A 13,829-nucleotide genomic window follows, 5' to 3' on the forward strand; every position below is an offset into this window, starting at 1 on the left:
CTCACGTGGGGCCGCTCTGATCGAGTTTGGATCAAAGGGCCCTTGGCAGCCTCAGCTGCATGCATTTGATGAGTCCATTTGGGTCATCTGTGCACTGCCCCTTTAAATCTCTTAAAGAGACAGGCTGCCGCTTTCGGAAGAGATGCGTGGACGGACGGACGCAGTCTGGGCTCTCCCACCAGGGGCGTTTCCTCGTGGCCTTTGCCCCACCTGAGACCGAGCAGCTTCCGAGCAGCCGCCCAGGTGCCTGGGTGAAGAGAACAGGCTGCAAAGCAAAACCCCTGAGGGTCACTGTGCATGTTCTGTTACCCAGCATGCTCTGTGTGGGGATCCTTGCTGAGCCGCAGGGAAGGTGTACGCCACCCACAATGCTTTGCTGCAAAGCTAAGCCCACCTAGGGTGACCAGATGTCCCAATTTTTGGGTCTTTTTCTTACATAGGCTCCTATTACCCCCCACCCCCGTCCCGATTTTTCACACTTGCTGGCTGGTCACCCTAAGCCCAGAAGCCTGCGGCAAGAGTGTAAATCCCCCGTATCCGCCACCCTGGCGCAGGAATTGTGAACGGCTGAGCGCCGGTACCAGTCCCCATAGCCCAGGGCAGGCCCGAGACCGGTGGAGGGGGTTGTGTGCAGGGGCTTGTTTGTTATTGTGGGCTGGGTGGGGAGAGTGCAGGCTGTGTATAGGGGTTTGTTTTCGTAGGGTCGCCTGGCAGGGCTGGGTACGTGGGCTTGTTTTCGTAGGGTCGCCTGGCAGGGCTGGGTACGTGGGCTTGTTTTCATAGGGTCGCCTGGCAGGGCTGGGTACGTGGGCTTGTTTTGTAGGGTTGCCTGTGAGCGCTCTTGTTTTTGCACTGTGTTTATTATGAAAGGGCTGCCTGTGAGCCCTGGTGCTGAGCATGCTTGTTATTGTAGGGTCTTCTGGGAGCACCGGGACAGCAGAGGGGTATTTGGAGACAAGGCTGACACTTAAAAATTAGATCCACCAAATCCCTGGTGTGGACACGGCCAGGGCAGCAGACGAATTCTTCCGTCCCCCAGCTCCTGCCTGTCAGAGTGGCAGCTTCACTGGCTGGACAGAGACGTGCCGCTGTTGCCTGGCCATGGGCTGAGGCCAAGCAAACTCGTTTCACAGAGAGGCCATCGGCTCGGCACTGGGGTTTATTTTGCCGATCTGGGCGGGATCAGCCCTTTGACCCAGCGCTGAAAAGCACCAGGTCTCGTTCTGGATGTGCACCCGGCCAGGCAGGCTGTGATCTCTGCGGCTTCTCTCGAAGAGATCTGGGGACATCTACTGGCCAGCGCTCCCAGCTCCCAGTCCCCCTGGAGTGACTATAAAATAAACCCAAGTCATGTTTCAAACTGACTCTTCCTGTCCCAGCAAGGGCTGCCAGAATGGTTCCAGGGATGCACGTCACCCAGACATGCAGCCCCCTCTGGGCTGGAAAACAGCCGCTGTTTCAAAGGGAAACTGTCAAGGTGAAATTTGGCCCCGAATTAGGGGAATTCCTAAAAATCCACTTTTATAAATGAATCCAAAGGAGGCAATTTTAACCAAAGGTTGCATTTGCCGGGCCCTCGGGCCAGTCCACACCTCACTGCAACAGACCAGCCAGTAACAGCGGCTCTGCGGTGACACTGACTAGAACCCACGTGCAATTGACACAACCCAGCAGAGAGCTGGATGACCCTGGCACCTGGGCCACCCCGGCCAGGCGTGGAGAAGGTCTCGCAGGCCGGCTGCCAGCACTGGGAGCTGCTTCCTGAGGCCTGGCTCTGGCAACGAGGTCTGTGGGCCGAAAAGCTGCCCAACGGCACCAATGAAAGCTGGACATTTGGGCTGGTATTTGAGGTTACGGAGACCCCGCGCCCGTCCCAGCGGCTCCGGGTCTCCCTGGGTTTGTGTAAAACCTGGCGCCAGGGTTGACTGACCAGTGAAAATATGAAAGAAGCGCCAGCCTCCAGTTCGGTTCTTGCATTTTAACATATTTAAGGCAGAAGGGTCCATGAGCTCCTCTTGTCTGACCTCCGTCCAGGCCAGAGAATGTCACCGTTACCCCGGAGCTGAGTCCAGACCTTGTGTCGCTCCCACTAAAGTGTCTGAAGAAATCACCAGATGGCGAATGCCGTGGTAAGTTGTTCCAATGGTAACCACACCCCCCGGTAAAAACCTGGGCCTTGTTTCGAAGTGGAATTTTGTCCGGGGTGCAGCCGTTGGCACTTCCAGGAGAGAGCTGCCCTCTGCGGTGTGTGTGGAAAGCTCCATGTACCTCCTGTCCCCCTGCAGCTCCCAGCAGTTCCTCTTTGGCCACCGGCTGGAGTATTTGGAGAATTCCCAAATAAATCGGGTCAGCAGTTTGCAGGTTACAACTGAGTCGGTTGAAATGGGCCCCTTACGAAACGTCTCCTCGCAGTCTGAAGGATCTAAGTGGTAGAATAGCATGCATTGCTCAGACTTCCTGTGTGGGTAAAACTCATTAAAATCTCAGGCATGGGCTGTGTTTGTTGGTAACGAAGCGGAGCGATTAATGACTCACACCAAACGACTGAGTAGTGTGAATATTTAAGGACAATTAATGATGTATCTAATTGTGTGGCTTCCTCTGAACGCCCCAGGCCCTGCTCAGTGGGCTAAGGGCTGATTTCTGCCGAGACGTTACAGCTTCCACTCGGCCTCCGCGGATGAGAAACGCAGCCCGGTGGCCCCAAGCGGCCGGGACTCGCTGTCTGGATGCCACGGGCGCTTTCTGGGAATTCATACCAAAGCCACCACTAAGGGTATGAGCCCAATGCCGTTAGAAAGTGGGTCTGGGAAGCAATTTAGCCTCTGGGCGCTTTGTCCTGAGTGACCCTTATGATGGGAAAAAGCAGATTCCACAAACTTCCCACGTCAGTAAAATCCACTGAAATCCTGGGCCTGGGCCAGATTTGAAGAAACTCCTGGCTTTCCACCCAGCTCTGGGCAGGGTCTGATGGTTACATGGGGGGTGGGGGAACAGGCACCAGGACTCCTGGGTTCTATGCCCTGTTTTGTGAAGGGGCGTCTCGTGCCTAGAGCAGGGGGGTGGATTGGGGTTCAGTTCCCCGAAACACCTCCGGCCCAGAGCTCCTGGGGCTCTCAGATAGAGACCGGCCGGCCCTTGCACCAGAGAGGGCGGGTGCTGCTTTTCGATCATCTCAGCCTGCAAAGTGAAAGTTCACACCCTCTTCCCCGGCCCCACCCCTTGACTCGTTGTGGGGCCAGGCCAGGGGCGAGAGCAGTGGGTCATGTGAGGGGCCAGGGGAGAAGCGGGTTTAGTGACTGTGGGGCTAGCTGGGGAAGGGAGCAGCCAGTCTCTCTGCCAGCTCTGTGTACGGCCCCCTGCCTCCAGCAGGAAGTTTTCAGGCTAGGCCACCAGGAAGCTGCCTGAGAGCTGGGCTGAAGATGGGGCGGCCAGTTCCCTGGGCCCTGGGTTTGCTCCTGTCACTGCTAATCGGAGCCGAGGCAGGTAAGCTGGTTAATGATCCGGATGGACGTAGTCCCCTGTGAGCAGCTGGGCACCACGGCGCTAGGCACTGTACAGGCCGCAGGGAGAGCCGTGTTTACAGTCTGCCTGGTGGGATGGGAAAGCCGGGTCAGGGCTGCTTCGGCACGGGGGGATGTCACCTCAGTGGCCTGCTTAGGGTAATGTTCTGCTTCCCTAAATTCATCCTGTGGGGTTCCTGTTTAACGGCCCCCCTGTGCTTCAGCCCAGAGGTGGCTGCATCTCGGCACCAGGTGAGCGGTCCCTGTATAAAGAACCCCCATGCTCCACCCCAGAGGTGGCTGCATCTCGATGCTGGGGGATCCCTGTATAAATAGCTGCTGCATCCCAGCCTCCAAAGGTGGCTGCATGTCTGTGCCGAATGAGGGATCCCTGTTTAAACGGGGGCCACGTTCTGTCTCAGAGGGGAGTGTTAACAGCCGCTGGGCCTCACCCCAGAGGTGGCTGCATGTCTGTGCCGAATGAGGGATCCCTGTTTAAACGGGGGCCACGTTCTGTCTCAGAGGGGAGTGTTAACAGCCGCTGGGCCTCACCCCAGAGGTGGCTGCATGTCTGTGCCGAGGGATCCCTGTTTAAACGGGGGCCATGTTCTGTCTCAGAGGGGAGTGTTAACAGCCGCTGGGCCTCACCTCAGAGATGGCTGCGTTTTGACTCCGAGCTAAGCGAATTGAGTGCATGCAGGGTCTGTAAAGTGCACTGGGATCCTTCAGGGAGAAATGGGCCCCTGCGAAGCGGGAGGGGGAGCAGCTGGGGGCTTGCAGGGAGGCCTCAGTGAGGCCAAGCAGCCCGATGAGATCAGTGGTTAATGGTCCCAGTAGTTAGGTTCTGGCGTTCACACCCAATTGAGGTGAAGTGGTGCGGGAAGGGGCAGGTCTCCATTGTTTAGCAGCCTGGAGGCAAGAGTTTGGAAACCCTGCCTTCCTGTTCGGGCCTGTCCCTCCCTGCTGGGATCCCAACCTGCTAGAGAGCCATGCCTAGTGCTTAGAGCAGGGGGGGCTGGGGGCCAGGACTCCTGGGTTCTCTCCCCAGCTCTGGGAAGGGAGTGGTGTCTAGTGGTGGGAGCTGGGGGGCCAGGACTCCTGGGTTCTCTCCCTGGCTCTGGGAGGGGAGTGGTGGTTGGAGCAGGGGAGTTGGGGGCCAGGACTCCTGGGTTCTCTCCCCAGGTCTGGGAGGGGAGTGGGGTCTAGTGGTTAGAGCAAGGGGGGGCTGGGAGCCAGGACTCCTGGGTTCTCTCCCTGGCTCTGGGAGGGGAGTGATGTCTAGTGATTGGAGCAGGGGAGCTGGGGGCCAGCACTCCTGGGTTCTCTCCCTGGCTCTGGGAGGGGAGTGGTGTCTAGTGGTTGGAGCAGGGGAGCTGGGAGCCTGGACTCCTGGGTTCTCTCCCCAGCTCTGGGAGGGGAGTGGGGTCTAGTGGTTAGAGCAAGGGGGGGCTGGGATCCAGGACTCCTGGGTCCCGTTTCCAGCTCCGAAGCAGAGCGGGTTCTGTAGCCAGCGCGTTGCGGGAAGCTTTCTGCTGAGCCTGGCTTCTTGGAAGCAGCAGTGGGAGCGTTTCTCGCCCGGGCTGCATGTGACCCAAAGGAAGCGGGGCGAGACCTGTCCTCCCCCCCCTCACTTCTGCTGAGTGAAATGGTTTCACTTCTTCAAATGCAATTTTAGCCCGACGGACGGACGGACGGACGGCGACCCCTGGAGACTAGATCCCTTCGCCTGTGCCCAAGGAGAGGGACTGGGCAAAGATCCCCTCCCCCCCCAAACACACACACGGACCCCCCCCCCGCGCCGCCCCCCGCCCTGCACAGACTCCATTCTAGGGGGCGGCTCAGTGCCCCGAACCCATTCAGGGCTGGTCGATGCCAGCCTGGCCGATGGGTTTTGCTCCTTTGACCCGGGGGGCCGAGGCCCAGCGACTCCCTGCCAGCCGGGGAGCGGCGCTGGGTCCACCCTGCCCGGGGCTGGGGGGCTGGATCAGAACCGGCCCCCACCCCCGCCTCCCTTTGCCTCCCCAGGGCGCAACTTTCGGCTGCTGAGGCAGCAGGTGCTGCGGGCGCGTGAGGTGCAGGCCATGAAGGAGACGCTCTCCCGGAGGCGGCTCCCGCACCCGGCACCCTGGCGTGCCCCCAGCGAGGGCGCCCTGCGCCAGCCCCTCGACCACTTCGATCGGCAGGAGGGGCGGGGCTTTAACCAGGTGAGACTGGCCGAGCGCTGTCACCGGCCTGGCCACCCCCCCGGATCCCCCCAGCCTTGCCGGGGCGGTGCCGCCGCCCAGAGGTGCACAGGTGTGCACACGCCCACGTGAAACGCACGCACCTGCCCCATGCACTGACCCCGCTACCGGCTGGGGCCCCCCGAGCCCCTGAGCTGCCCCCGGGCAGGGGCCCCCCAAGCCCCCGAGCTGCCCCAGGGCAGGGGCCCCCCAAGCCCGAGCTGCCCCAGGGCAGGGGCCCCCTGCCTCACACCCACCGGCCCCTGTTCTCCCCCCGCAGAGGTTCTGGATCAATGAGGAGTTCTGGCACCGCCCGGCCGGGCCCATCTTCCTGTACATCGGGGGTGAGAGCTCCCTGTCGCAGTTTGCTGTGCTGGCGGGTAAGTGGGGCCAGGGCGGGGATGGGGCATGGGGCAGGGGCCTGTCCCCTCTAGGGGGCGCTGGCCCCGATCCAGCCCCAGGCCGGGGACTGGCTGGCTTGGGGGGCAGGGAATGGGGCAGGGGCCTGGCCCCTCTAGCAGGCACTGGCCCCGATCCGGCCCCAGGGTGGGGACTGGCTGGCTCCAGGGGGCAGGGAATGGGGCCTGGGGCCCGGGGCCCATCCCGCTAGGGGGCGCTGGCTCCCATCCAGCCCCAGGGCGGGGACTGGCTGGCTCCAGGGGGCAAGGAATGGGGCAGGGGCCTGTCCCCTCTAGGGGGCGCTGGCTCCCATCCAGCCCCAGGGCGGGGACTGGCTGGCTCCAGGGGGCAGGGAATGGGGCAGGGGCCTGTCCCCTCTAGGGGGCACTGGCTCCCATCCAGCCCCAGGGCGGGGAAGGACCTGGTGCCCACAATGGGGTGACGGGAGGGAAGGGCTCAGCACCTGCCAGGCTCCCGTGCCCTAACGCTGGCATTGGTGCCAGGGCACCACATGGAGCTGGCTCGGAAATACGGCGCGCTGGCCGTGGCCCTGGAGCATCGCTTCTATGGCGCCAGCATCAACCCCGATGGCCTGCGGGACGCCAACCTCCGGTTCCTGTCCAGCCAGCAGGCGTGAGTCCCCGGGCGGGGCGGGCCCTGGGCACGCTATGCTCCGTATCGGGGGGGTGCCCACACGGTTAGAGCCGGGGGGTGGGGGGGACTGGGAGCCAGGATGCCTGGGTTCTATCTCCAGCTCTGGGAGGGGAGTGGGGTCTAGTGGTTAGAGCAGGGGGGCTGGGAGCCAGGACTCCTGGGTTCTCTCCTTGGCTCTGGGAGGGGAGTGGGGTCTAGTAGTTAGAGCAGGGGGGGCTGGGAGCCAGGACGCCTGGGTTCTATCCCAGCGGCTTGATCTATGACCTCAGGCAAGTCACGGCCCCACTCTCTGCCTCAGTTTCCCCTCTGTGAAATGGGGATGATTACACTGACTCCCTCCAGGGGTCTGACAGTGAGTCACATGAGTTGGGGGAAACCCGGGTTCCCAGCTCTGTGCTCAGCTCACCGGTGTGGGTTTTTCTCTCGGTATCTCCCTCGGTCCTGTCGCAGCCTGGCTGACCTGGCCTCCTTCCACCTCTTCGTCACTCAGAAGTATAACCTGACACGGAACAACACCTGGATCTGCTTCGGGGGCTCCTACCCTGGCTCCCTCGCCGCCTGGTTCAGGCTTAAGGTATGGGCCTGGGGCGCACTGGGAGGCTGTGGGGCTCTGCTGGACCTCTCGCCAGCATCGAACCCACAACCTCGGGATCTGAAAGCACAGACCTGTGCCGCTTCGCTGGCGTAGAGCCGGGACCTGGCCCATGAGAGTGGATACAAGATCCAGCCATGAGAGGGGGACACGGAGCCAGACGGTGATAGACCGGGGTCTAGCGGTGAGAGCAGGGGGCTGGGAGCCCGGACGCCTGGGTTCTCTCCCTGGCTCTGGGAGTGGCGTGGAGTCTAGTGGTTAGAGCAGGGGGGCTGGGAGCCAGGGAGGGGACAGGAGGGGGTCTAGTGGGGTAGAACTCGGGGGGAGGCTGGGGATCCGGACTCCTGGGTTCTATTCCTAGCTGTGGCAGGGATGTGGGGTCTAGAGGGTTTGAGGGGGGAGGACTCAGCAGGGGGGACTGAGCCAGTTCTGGGGTCCACCCCAGAACCCCCTCACTGCAGGGGAGCCCATCCCCCACCCATCCCCCCTGCTCCTATGGGGTCATGGGAAGGGGGGGTGGATTTCCTGCCAGGCAGACGGAGTGATGGTGAGGCTGGTTTCTCTCCATCTCCCCCTCCTCTCTCTGCTTTCCTAGTTCCCCCACCTGGTCTTTGCCGCCGTTGCATCCTCCGCCCCGGTGCAGGCCCAGCTGGACTTCACCGGCTATAACCAGGTGAGTGGGCAACGCCCGCGGGGGGGGGCAGCTTCCATACCCCCCTTTCACCTGTGGGAGGGAATGTCGTCAGTGCAGCTCTCCCTTCGCCCCCAACAGCTGTACCCCCTGTGGCCTCCTGACTTTGGATCTGGGCAGCGAAGAGCTTGGGGGAGCAGAAGCAGGGGGGTGTCTCTGGGGTTCTCCTGGGCTCCCCAGCCTGCGCTGCCCCGAAATCCTGCCCTGAGCTCCGCCGGCATGGAAGTGACTGGGGGCTGCAGGGGGCACCCCCAGGCTCCTGTCGCTCTCGGGCACCTTCTTGCAGAGGGGGCTGTGGGGCCGCAGGATGGCCCCGGCACGGGCCGAGGGGAGGGACCCAGTGACTCCTAGTTAACCCTTTTGGTGCCTTCATTAACCCCGCGCGGCGCATCTGTCTTTCCTCCAGGTGGTGGCGGCGAGTCTGTCGGACCCGGTGGTGGGGGGCTCTGCCCAGGTGGGTGAATGGCTCGGGGCGGGTTCCAGGGTCCTGCGGGGAGAAATCCCAGAGATTTGTGGGTCCCGTCCCCTCCCTGCCCCCAGCATTGGGTGGGATGCTCCGAGAGAGCTGGTGTGTGGGGCCCATCTCTGACGTCTAGGACTCTCTGCCCCACAGCTCTGACACCCGGCCCCACTGGGCCCGCTCACACCAGTGTCCTTCCGTTGGCATGTGAGGAGCTGCTCCTGACCGGCACCAGTGTCAATGAGAGAAGAATTAGGCCCTGTACCCTCCCACAGCCAGGGAGAGTACCCAGGAGTCCTGGTCCTCAGCTCCCTGCTCTCACCACTAGATCCCACTCCCCTCCCAGAGCTGGGGAGAGAACCCAGGAGTCCTGGCTCTCAGCCCCCTGCTCCCACCACTAGACCCCACTCCCCTCCCAGATCTGGGGAGAGAACCCAGGCGTCCTGGCTCCCAGTCCCCACATCTAACGCACCAGGCAAAATCCCCCGCAGCCGCGAACACCCTGGCAGGCGAGTGCCTCTCCTTTCCCCCCCTGCAGTGCCGCGAGGTCGTGGCCAAGGCCTTCTCCGCAGTGGACCAGAGGCTGCATGCCGGGCGGCTGGCAGAGCTGGAGAAGGATTTCCGCTCCTGCGGGCCCCTGACAGAGCCCGACGACCGCGGGGAGCTCGCCAGCAACCTGGCCGACATCTTCATGGGCGCCGTGCAGTACAACGATGAGGGGTTCCAGGGTGGCACCGTGGCCAAGCTGTGCAGCATCATGAACGACACGGGCCTGGGGTCCCCCTACCAGAGACTCATCGCCGTCAATAATGTAAGGCTGGTGGGGGCGGGGGCGGTCTGGATCCAGCCCGGCTGAGACCCAGCGCCCGCTGCACACAGGGGCCAGGGACCGTCACTGCTGAGCCCGGTCGTAGTTCAGGTGGCCTCCAGCTCCTGTTCTCCTCTGTGGGCCAGGCTTCCTGCTTGGACTACATCTCCCATGATGCACCACAGTCTTGCGGCGGAGAGGTGATGGCTGCAGTGCCTCATGGGAGATGAGGTCTGGCTGGGAAGGCTGATCTATAGAGAAGAGTGGGGGCATGAGGCACTGGAACATTTCCCATGATGCCCCACAATCTGAGGGAGGAGGAAGGCGGTGCCTCATGGCAGTCACCTCTGTGCATCATGGAAATGAAGTTCAGCTGGGAAGTCCAGCCAATAAAGAACAAGGCACCAGAACTACATCTCCCATGATGCACTGTGGATGGGGGGGAGGGTGGACAGGTGGTAGTTGCAGTGCATCATGGGAGATGAAGTCCAGCTGGGAAGCCCAACTCGTAGGGGAGGGTATGGCGCCTTGGACCTATGTCTCCCATGAGGCACTGCAGTCGTGGGAGGTGAGGCAGTGACCACTGTGAATCATGGGAGATGAAGTCCTGCTGGGAAGCCTAGACCATAAAGAATGAAGCACTGGAACTACACCTCCCATGATGCACCGTGGCGGGGGGTACAGCAGTCCCGACAGGCTAAAGGAAGGGGGGAGCCCAGTTTCTCTCTGGGCAGCTATCAGCAGAGGGGTCCTGCCCCCTCGCCAGTGTGCTGGGGGCACCCCCTCCTCTCAATCCCTGTGCCAGAGCCGCTGGAAACGGAGCCAGATGGGTCCCTCCGAGGGGCGGGGGTGGCCCTGGCTGACTGTCCCATGCGTCTCCTCCTGTGGCAGGGGTTCCTGGAGAGCATGGCGCTGCCCTGCGTGGATAACTCGCGCCAGCGTGCCCTGGCCGAGCTGCGCAGCGCCAACCTGACCCTCAGCGGCGTGGGCGAGCGGCAGTGGTACTTCCAGACCTGCACCGAGTTCGGATACTGTAAGCTGGCTGCGTGGGGGGGTGGGTCCCGCCTGCTGCCCCCCAGGCGATCCCCCACCTCCAGGCATCCTCTACCCCCACCCTACGGGCCGGGGCAGAATCTAGGGAGAGCAAATGGGGCTTATAGCCCCCCTCAGTCCCTGCCCCAAGACAGGGCGACTGGAAATGGGGGCGCCAGGCGGGGGAGGTTGAGATGCAGAGTGACCGTGGGGTCTGGCTGTGTCTCGCAGCCTCGAGAGGAACCCCCTTCCTCTTCCCCCCGGCCCTGGGGCACCCTCTCCCCCCGATCACCCCGTTTCTTTGTCCATCTCGGGGGTGGGCACCCCAAAGAACTGCGGTGCTGACGTCTCCCGCTGTCCCCCCTGCTCCAGACCAGACCTGCGAAGATGCCACCTGCCCCTTCTCCCGGCTTCTGACGCTGTCGGCCCAGCTCGACCTCTGCTCCCAGGTGTTCGGCATCAGCCCCGAGCGCGTGCAGGAGGCGGTGACCTTCACCAATGAATACTACGGGGCCGACCACCCCAAGGCCAGCAGGATCCTCTTTGTGAATGGTACGGGTGGGGGGGCGGCAGCTGGGGAGGGGGCAGTCGTGAGATCGGACCTGCGGGCCAGGCCTGGCATCGCCTTCCCGTGCCACGCCGGAGCTAAGCACCCTTTCCTCTCGCCCCCGCCCAGGCGACATCGACCCCTGGCATGCCCTGAGCGTCCTGAAGAACCAGTCACGCTCGGAGCTGGCCATCCTCATCAACGGGACCTCCCACTGTGCCAACATGAACCCCTCCAGGCCCTCCGACCCCCTGCCCCTCGTCTCGGCCCGGCAGGTAAGAGCCCGCCGGGAAGCCCGACCTGGTGGGGACGGAATCGGAACTGACCCAGACGTGAACCCCAGAACCTCTTGCTAAGTTCCAGTGACTCCCCGCGGCCCCAGGGCTGCTCTAATGCATGCTCCACCCTGTGAAGGACCCAGGGGGCAGGGAACAGCCAGAGCAAGTGGGCTCCAGCCATGCCCTCGATCTTCCCCCTATGCCAGTGGGTGCAGAGCCGTTGTGCCAGCTGGGGGGTGGAGTGGTCCCTGCGTGGGGGGTTCTCAAGGGGCTGGTTCCACAGCTGAGCGTGACTGAGGATCAAGCCCTTTGGGTGAAATGCCCCTCGACATGCATGACCTGGGCTTATGTGGTGGCCAGGCTCTCAGCTGAGTGTCCCCTGAAGCCCCTCGGCAGCACGAGGAGCCCAATGGGGTGGGAACTCCGTATCCTGGCGGGGTCCATCCAGCTCGCTCCCTGTGTCCCCCTCCCTGCTTCTGCAGCGGATCGACTATCACATTGGCAACTGGTTGAGCTTGGCAAGGAAGGCGCCTTCAGCCCCCTGAGTCTTCAGCCGTTCGCCCTCTGACGCTGTGCGGACTTTGCCCGCGGAGGGCCGCAGCGAGATCTTCCTTCCAGCAGAGATTTACTTTGATTGCCAGCTCGTCGGGGCAGGGGCCAGCTTTCTGCTCGGCATTCGTCCAGCAACCAGCGCAATGGCTCCGCGATGGGGGCTCCCAGCTGCTGCCGCGACACACAACAAATCATGATCTGCAGGACCAAGGAGGGCGCTGAGAAATCTGCTGCGCTGGGGCCAGCCAAACCCCTGGGGATTTTCTGGGGACAGCTTCATTCCCCCTGCTGTGTTGGTTTGGGTCCTTTCATTCCTTTATCCAATGAAAGATGGTTTTTTTAGACGTTTCTGTGAAGCCGTCAGCTCCTTCACGGCAGCGACCGAGGCGAATGAAGCAGGATCAGCCTGTTGCTGGGTCTGATTGTGTAAATCGTATTGTTTGACGAGGCTTCAATCGCCAGGATCAGGACCAGGGTGTGCGGAGCCCTTAGGGATACCCCACAGGGCAGGTTCTCGCTGCTTCAGTATGGACCAGGTGACCAGCGTGGGGCCTGCTCTTAAACCTCCTTTGCGCTCCCCGTATTCTGGACCCTGCATCAGTTACAGCAGCCTTGGGGTTGCTCTAACTTGAACTCTGGCCACTGTGGGCCCTGGGGGGCAGAGAATAGCCATGGCACAGTGCGCTCCGGCCACACCGCAGGTCCACCCTCTCTGCCAGGTCTGGGGACAGGGTGCATTCAGGACCATCACCCCAACTCCACCCCAGCTGGGGGAGCCCCATGCGTGTGGGGATTCTCAGGCTGTTTCTGCCCCACTATGCTGCAAGAGGGGTGCAGAGGGTCCCAGGCGTGACTGAGAATCACACCCAGTTTCTCGCATTTACCTCTCTGGGCACAACAGTGAAGCTGGGGACCGGGGGCTCTCCCCCTGCAACAGGAGGGCAGAGCTCATTCCAGAATCAGGTCTCCCCCCAGGAGGAAGGGGGTGTGGCCTCCCCCATAGGGAGAGACAGCATGCCCCCCCCCACACCAGAAGAAAAATCTTTCTCCTCTGCCCCCTTTACATGGCAGGACAATGCCCTGTGACCGCCATTGATTTCTCTTCGCTGCACGTGACTCGTGAGAAAGGCAACGGCAGAAATGCCATGCGGGAAGTAGCAGGTTCGATTCTCTCTTGCCCACTCAGTTCCCAGGGGGGCAGGACGCAGGCACCAGAGCCTCCAAACAAATCCACGGGGCCCAGTTCAGAGGAGTTGCGGCAAGAAGAAAGGAAAAGGCGGAACACATTTTATTTTAAAGTGGCGGCAGGGGGTGGGATCAAAACCCCAAACCAAAGAACACGACGGGCTCCTTCTCCGTCTCATCCCATCCGTCCATTGCCCCGTCCAAAGTCCCCGGATAGCACATAACAGGCCCAGGACCTTCCATCCTACAGGTCCTGTCCAGCCCAGCAATGCCCACTCCCCAGGCAGGCCCAGCAGGGGTTATATAAAGGGCTTCCCTACCCAGAACCCTTTGCAGAGAAGGGAAGTCCCTCCCCTGCATCTAGACTATTGACAGTTCATCTAGCCAATCAGCTCTTTCACCTGCTTGGTTTATAAGGCCTTCCCCTCCATCCCACCGCTCAGCTTCAAGGGGCAGAGATGCCAGTGGGAGGAGGCGGCTGGTCCCAGCAGCTCCCGTTCTGCAAAGAACTCTTCCATGTCCAGCTGCAGGTCCCGCAGGTCCTGGATCTCCTGGGCGATGGAGTCCAGTTGCCAGAGAAGCGCCAGGTCGGTCACCTGCAGGCTGAGCTGGGACGGGGATGGGAGGAGAGGGAGTGAGTTATGGCTGGTGGCTTTCACGGGGCGGTGGGAGTTACCCATGAACCCTGGCGCCAGCCTGTCCCTGTTGAAGGGAAAGGAAGGGTCTGTAACCACGAGAGGTTGCTCCCCTCCATGACTGGGAATTGCGGCCGCTCCTGTCGAGCCAATCGCTAGCGGTGAAACCCGCCGGCGAAGCGGGCGTCTCCATCCCCCTCTAGTGCAGGTCCACAGAGAAGATAACGGCCTTCTACTGCTGCCAGTTCCCCCCCTTAGGAGTCCGCCGCCA

The 13,829-nt window shown here is 62.2% G+C and overlaps 1 protein-coding gene across 1 annotated transcript; it reads left to right on the forward strand.

Moving 5' to 3' along the window:
* The first annotated feature begins 3,201 nt into the window (after positions 1–3,201).
* On the forward strand, positions 3,202–12,149 carry PRSS16 (serine protease 16). Its single transcript, XM_050928517.1, has 12 exons — positions 3,202–3,486; positions 5,529–5,707; positions 6,006–6,105; positions 6,628–6,757; positions 7,229–7,352; positions 7,966–8,043; positions 8,468–8,515; positions 9,060–9,332; positions 10,221–10,362; positions 10,734–10,913; positions 11,038–11,183; positions 11,669–12,149. The coding sequence occupies exons 1-12, from the start codon at positions 3,423–3,425 to the stop codon at positions 11,729–11,731; spliced, it is 1,527 nt and encodes a 508-aa protein (XP_050784474.1). The 5' UTR covers positions 3,202–3,422; the 3' UTR covers positions 11,732–12,149.
* The last annotated feature ends 1,680 nt before the right edge of the window (positions 12,150–13,829 follow it).

The sequence above is a fragment of the Gopherus flavomarginatus genome, chromosome 18, assembly GCF_025201925.1.
Source record: "Gopherus flavomarginatus isolate rGopFla2 chromosome 18, rGopFla2.mat.asm, whole genome shotgun sequence".
Taxonomy (NCBI): domain Eukaryota; kingdom Metazoa; phylum Chordata; order Testudines; family Testudinidae; genus Gopherus; species Gopherus flavomarginatus.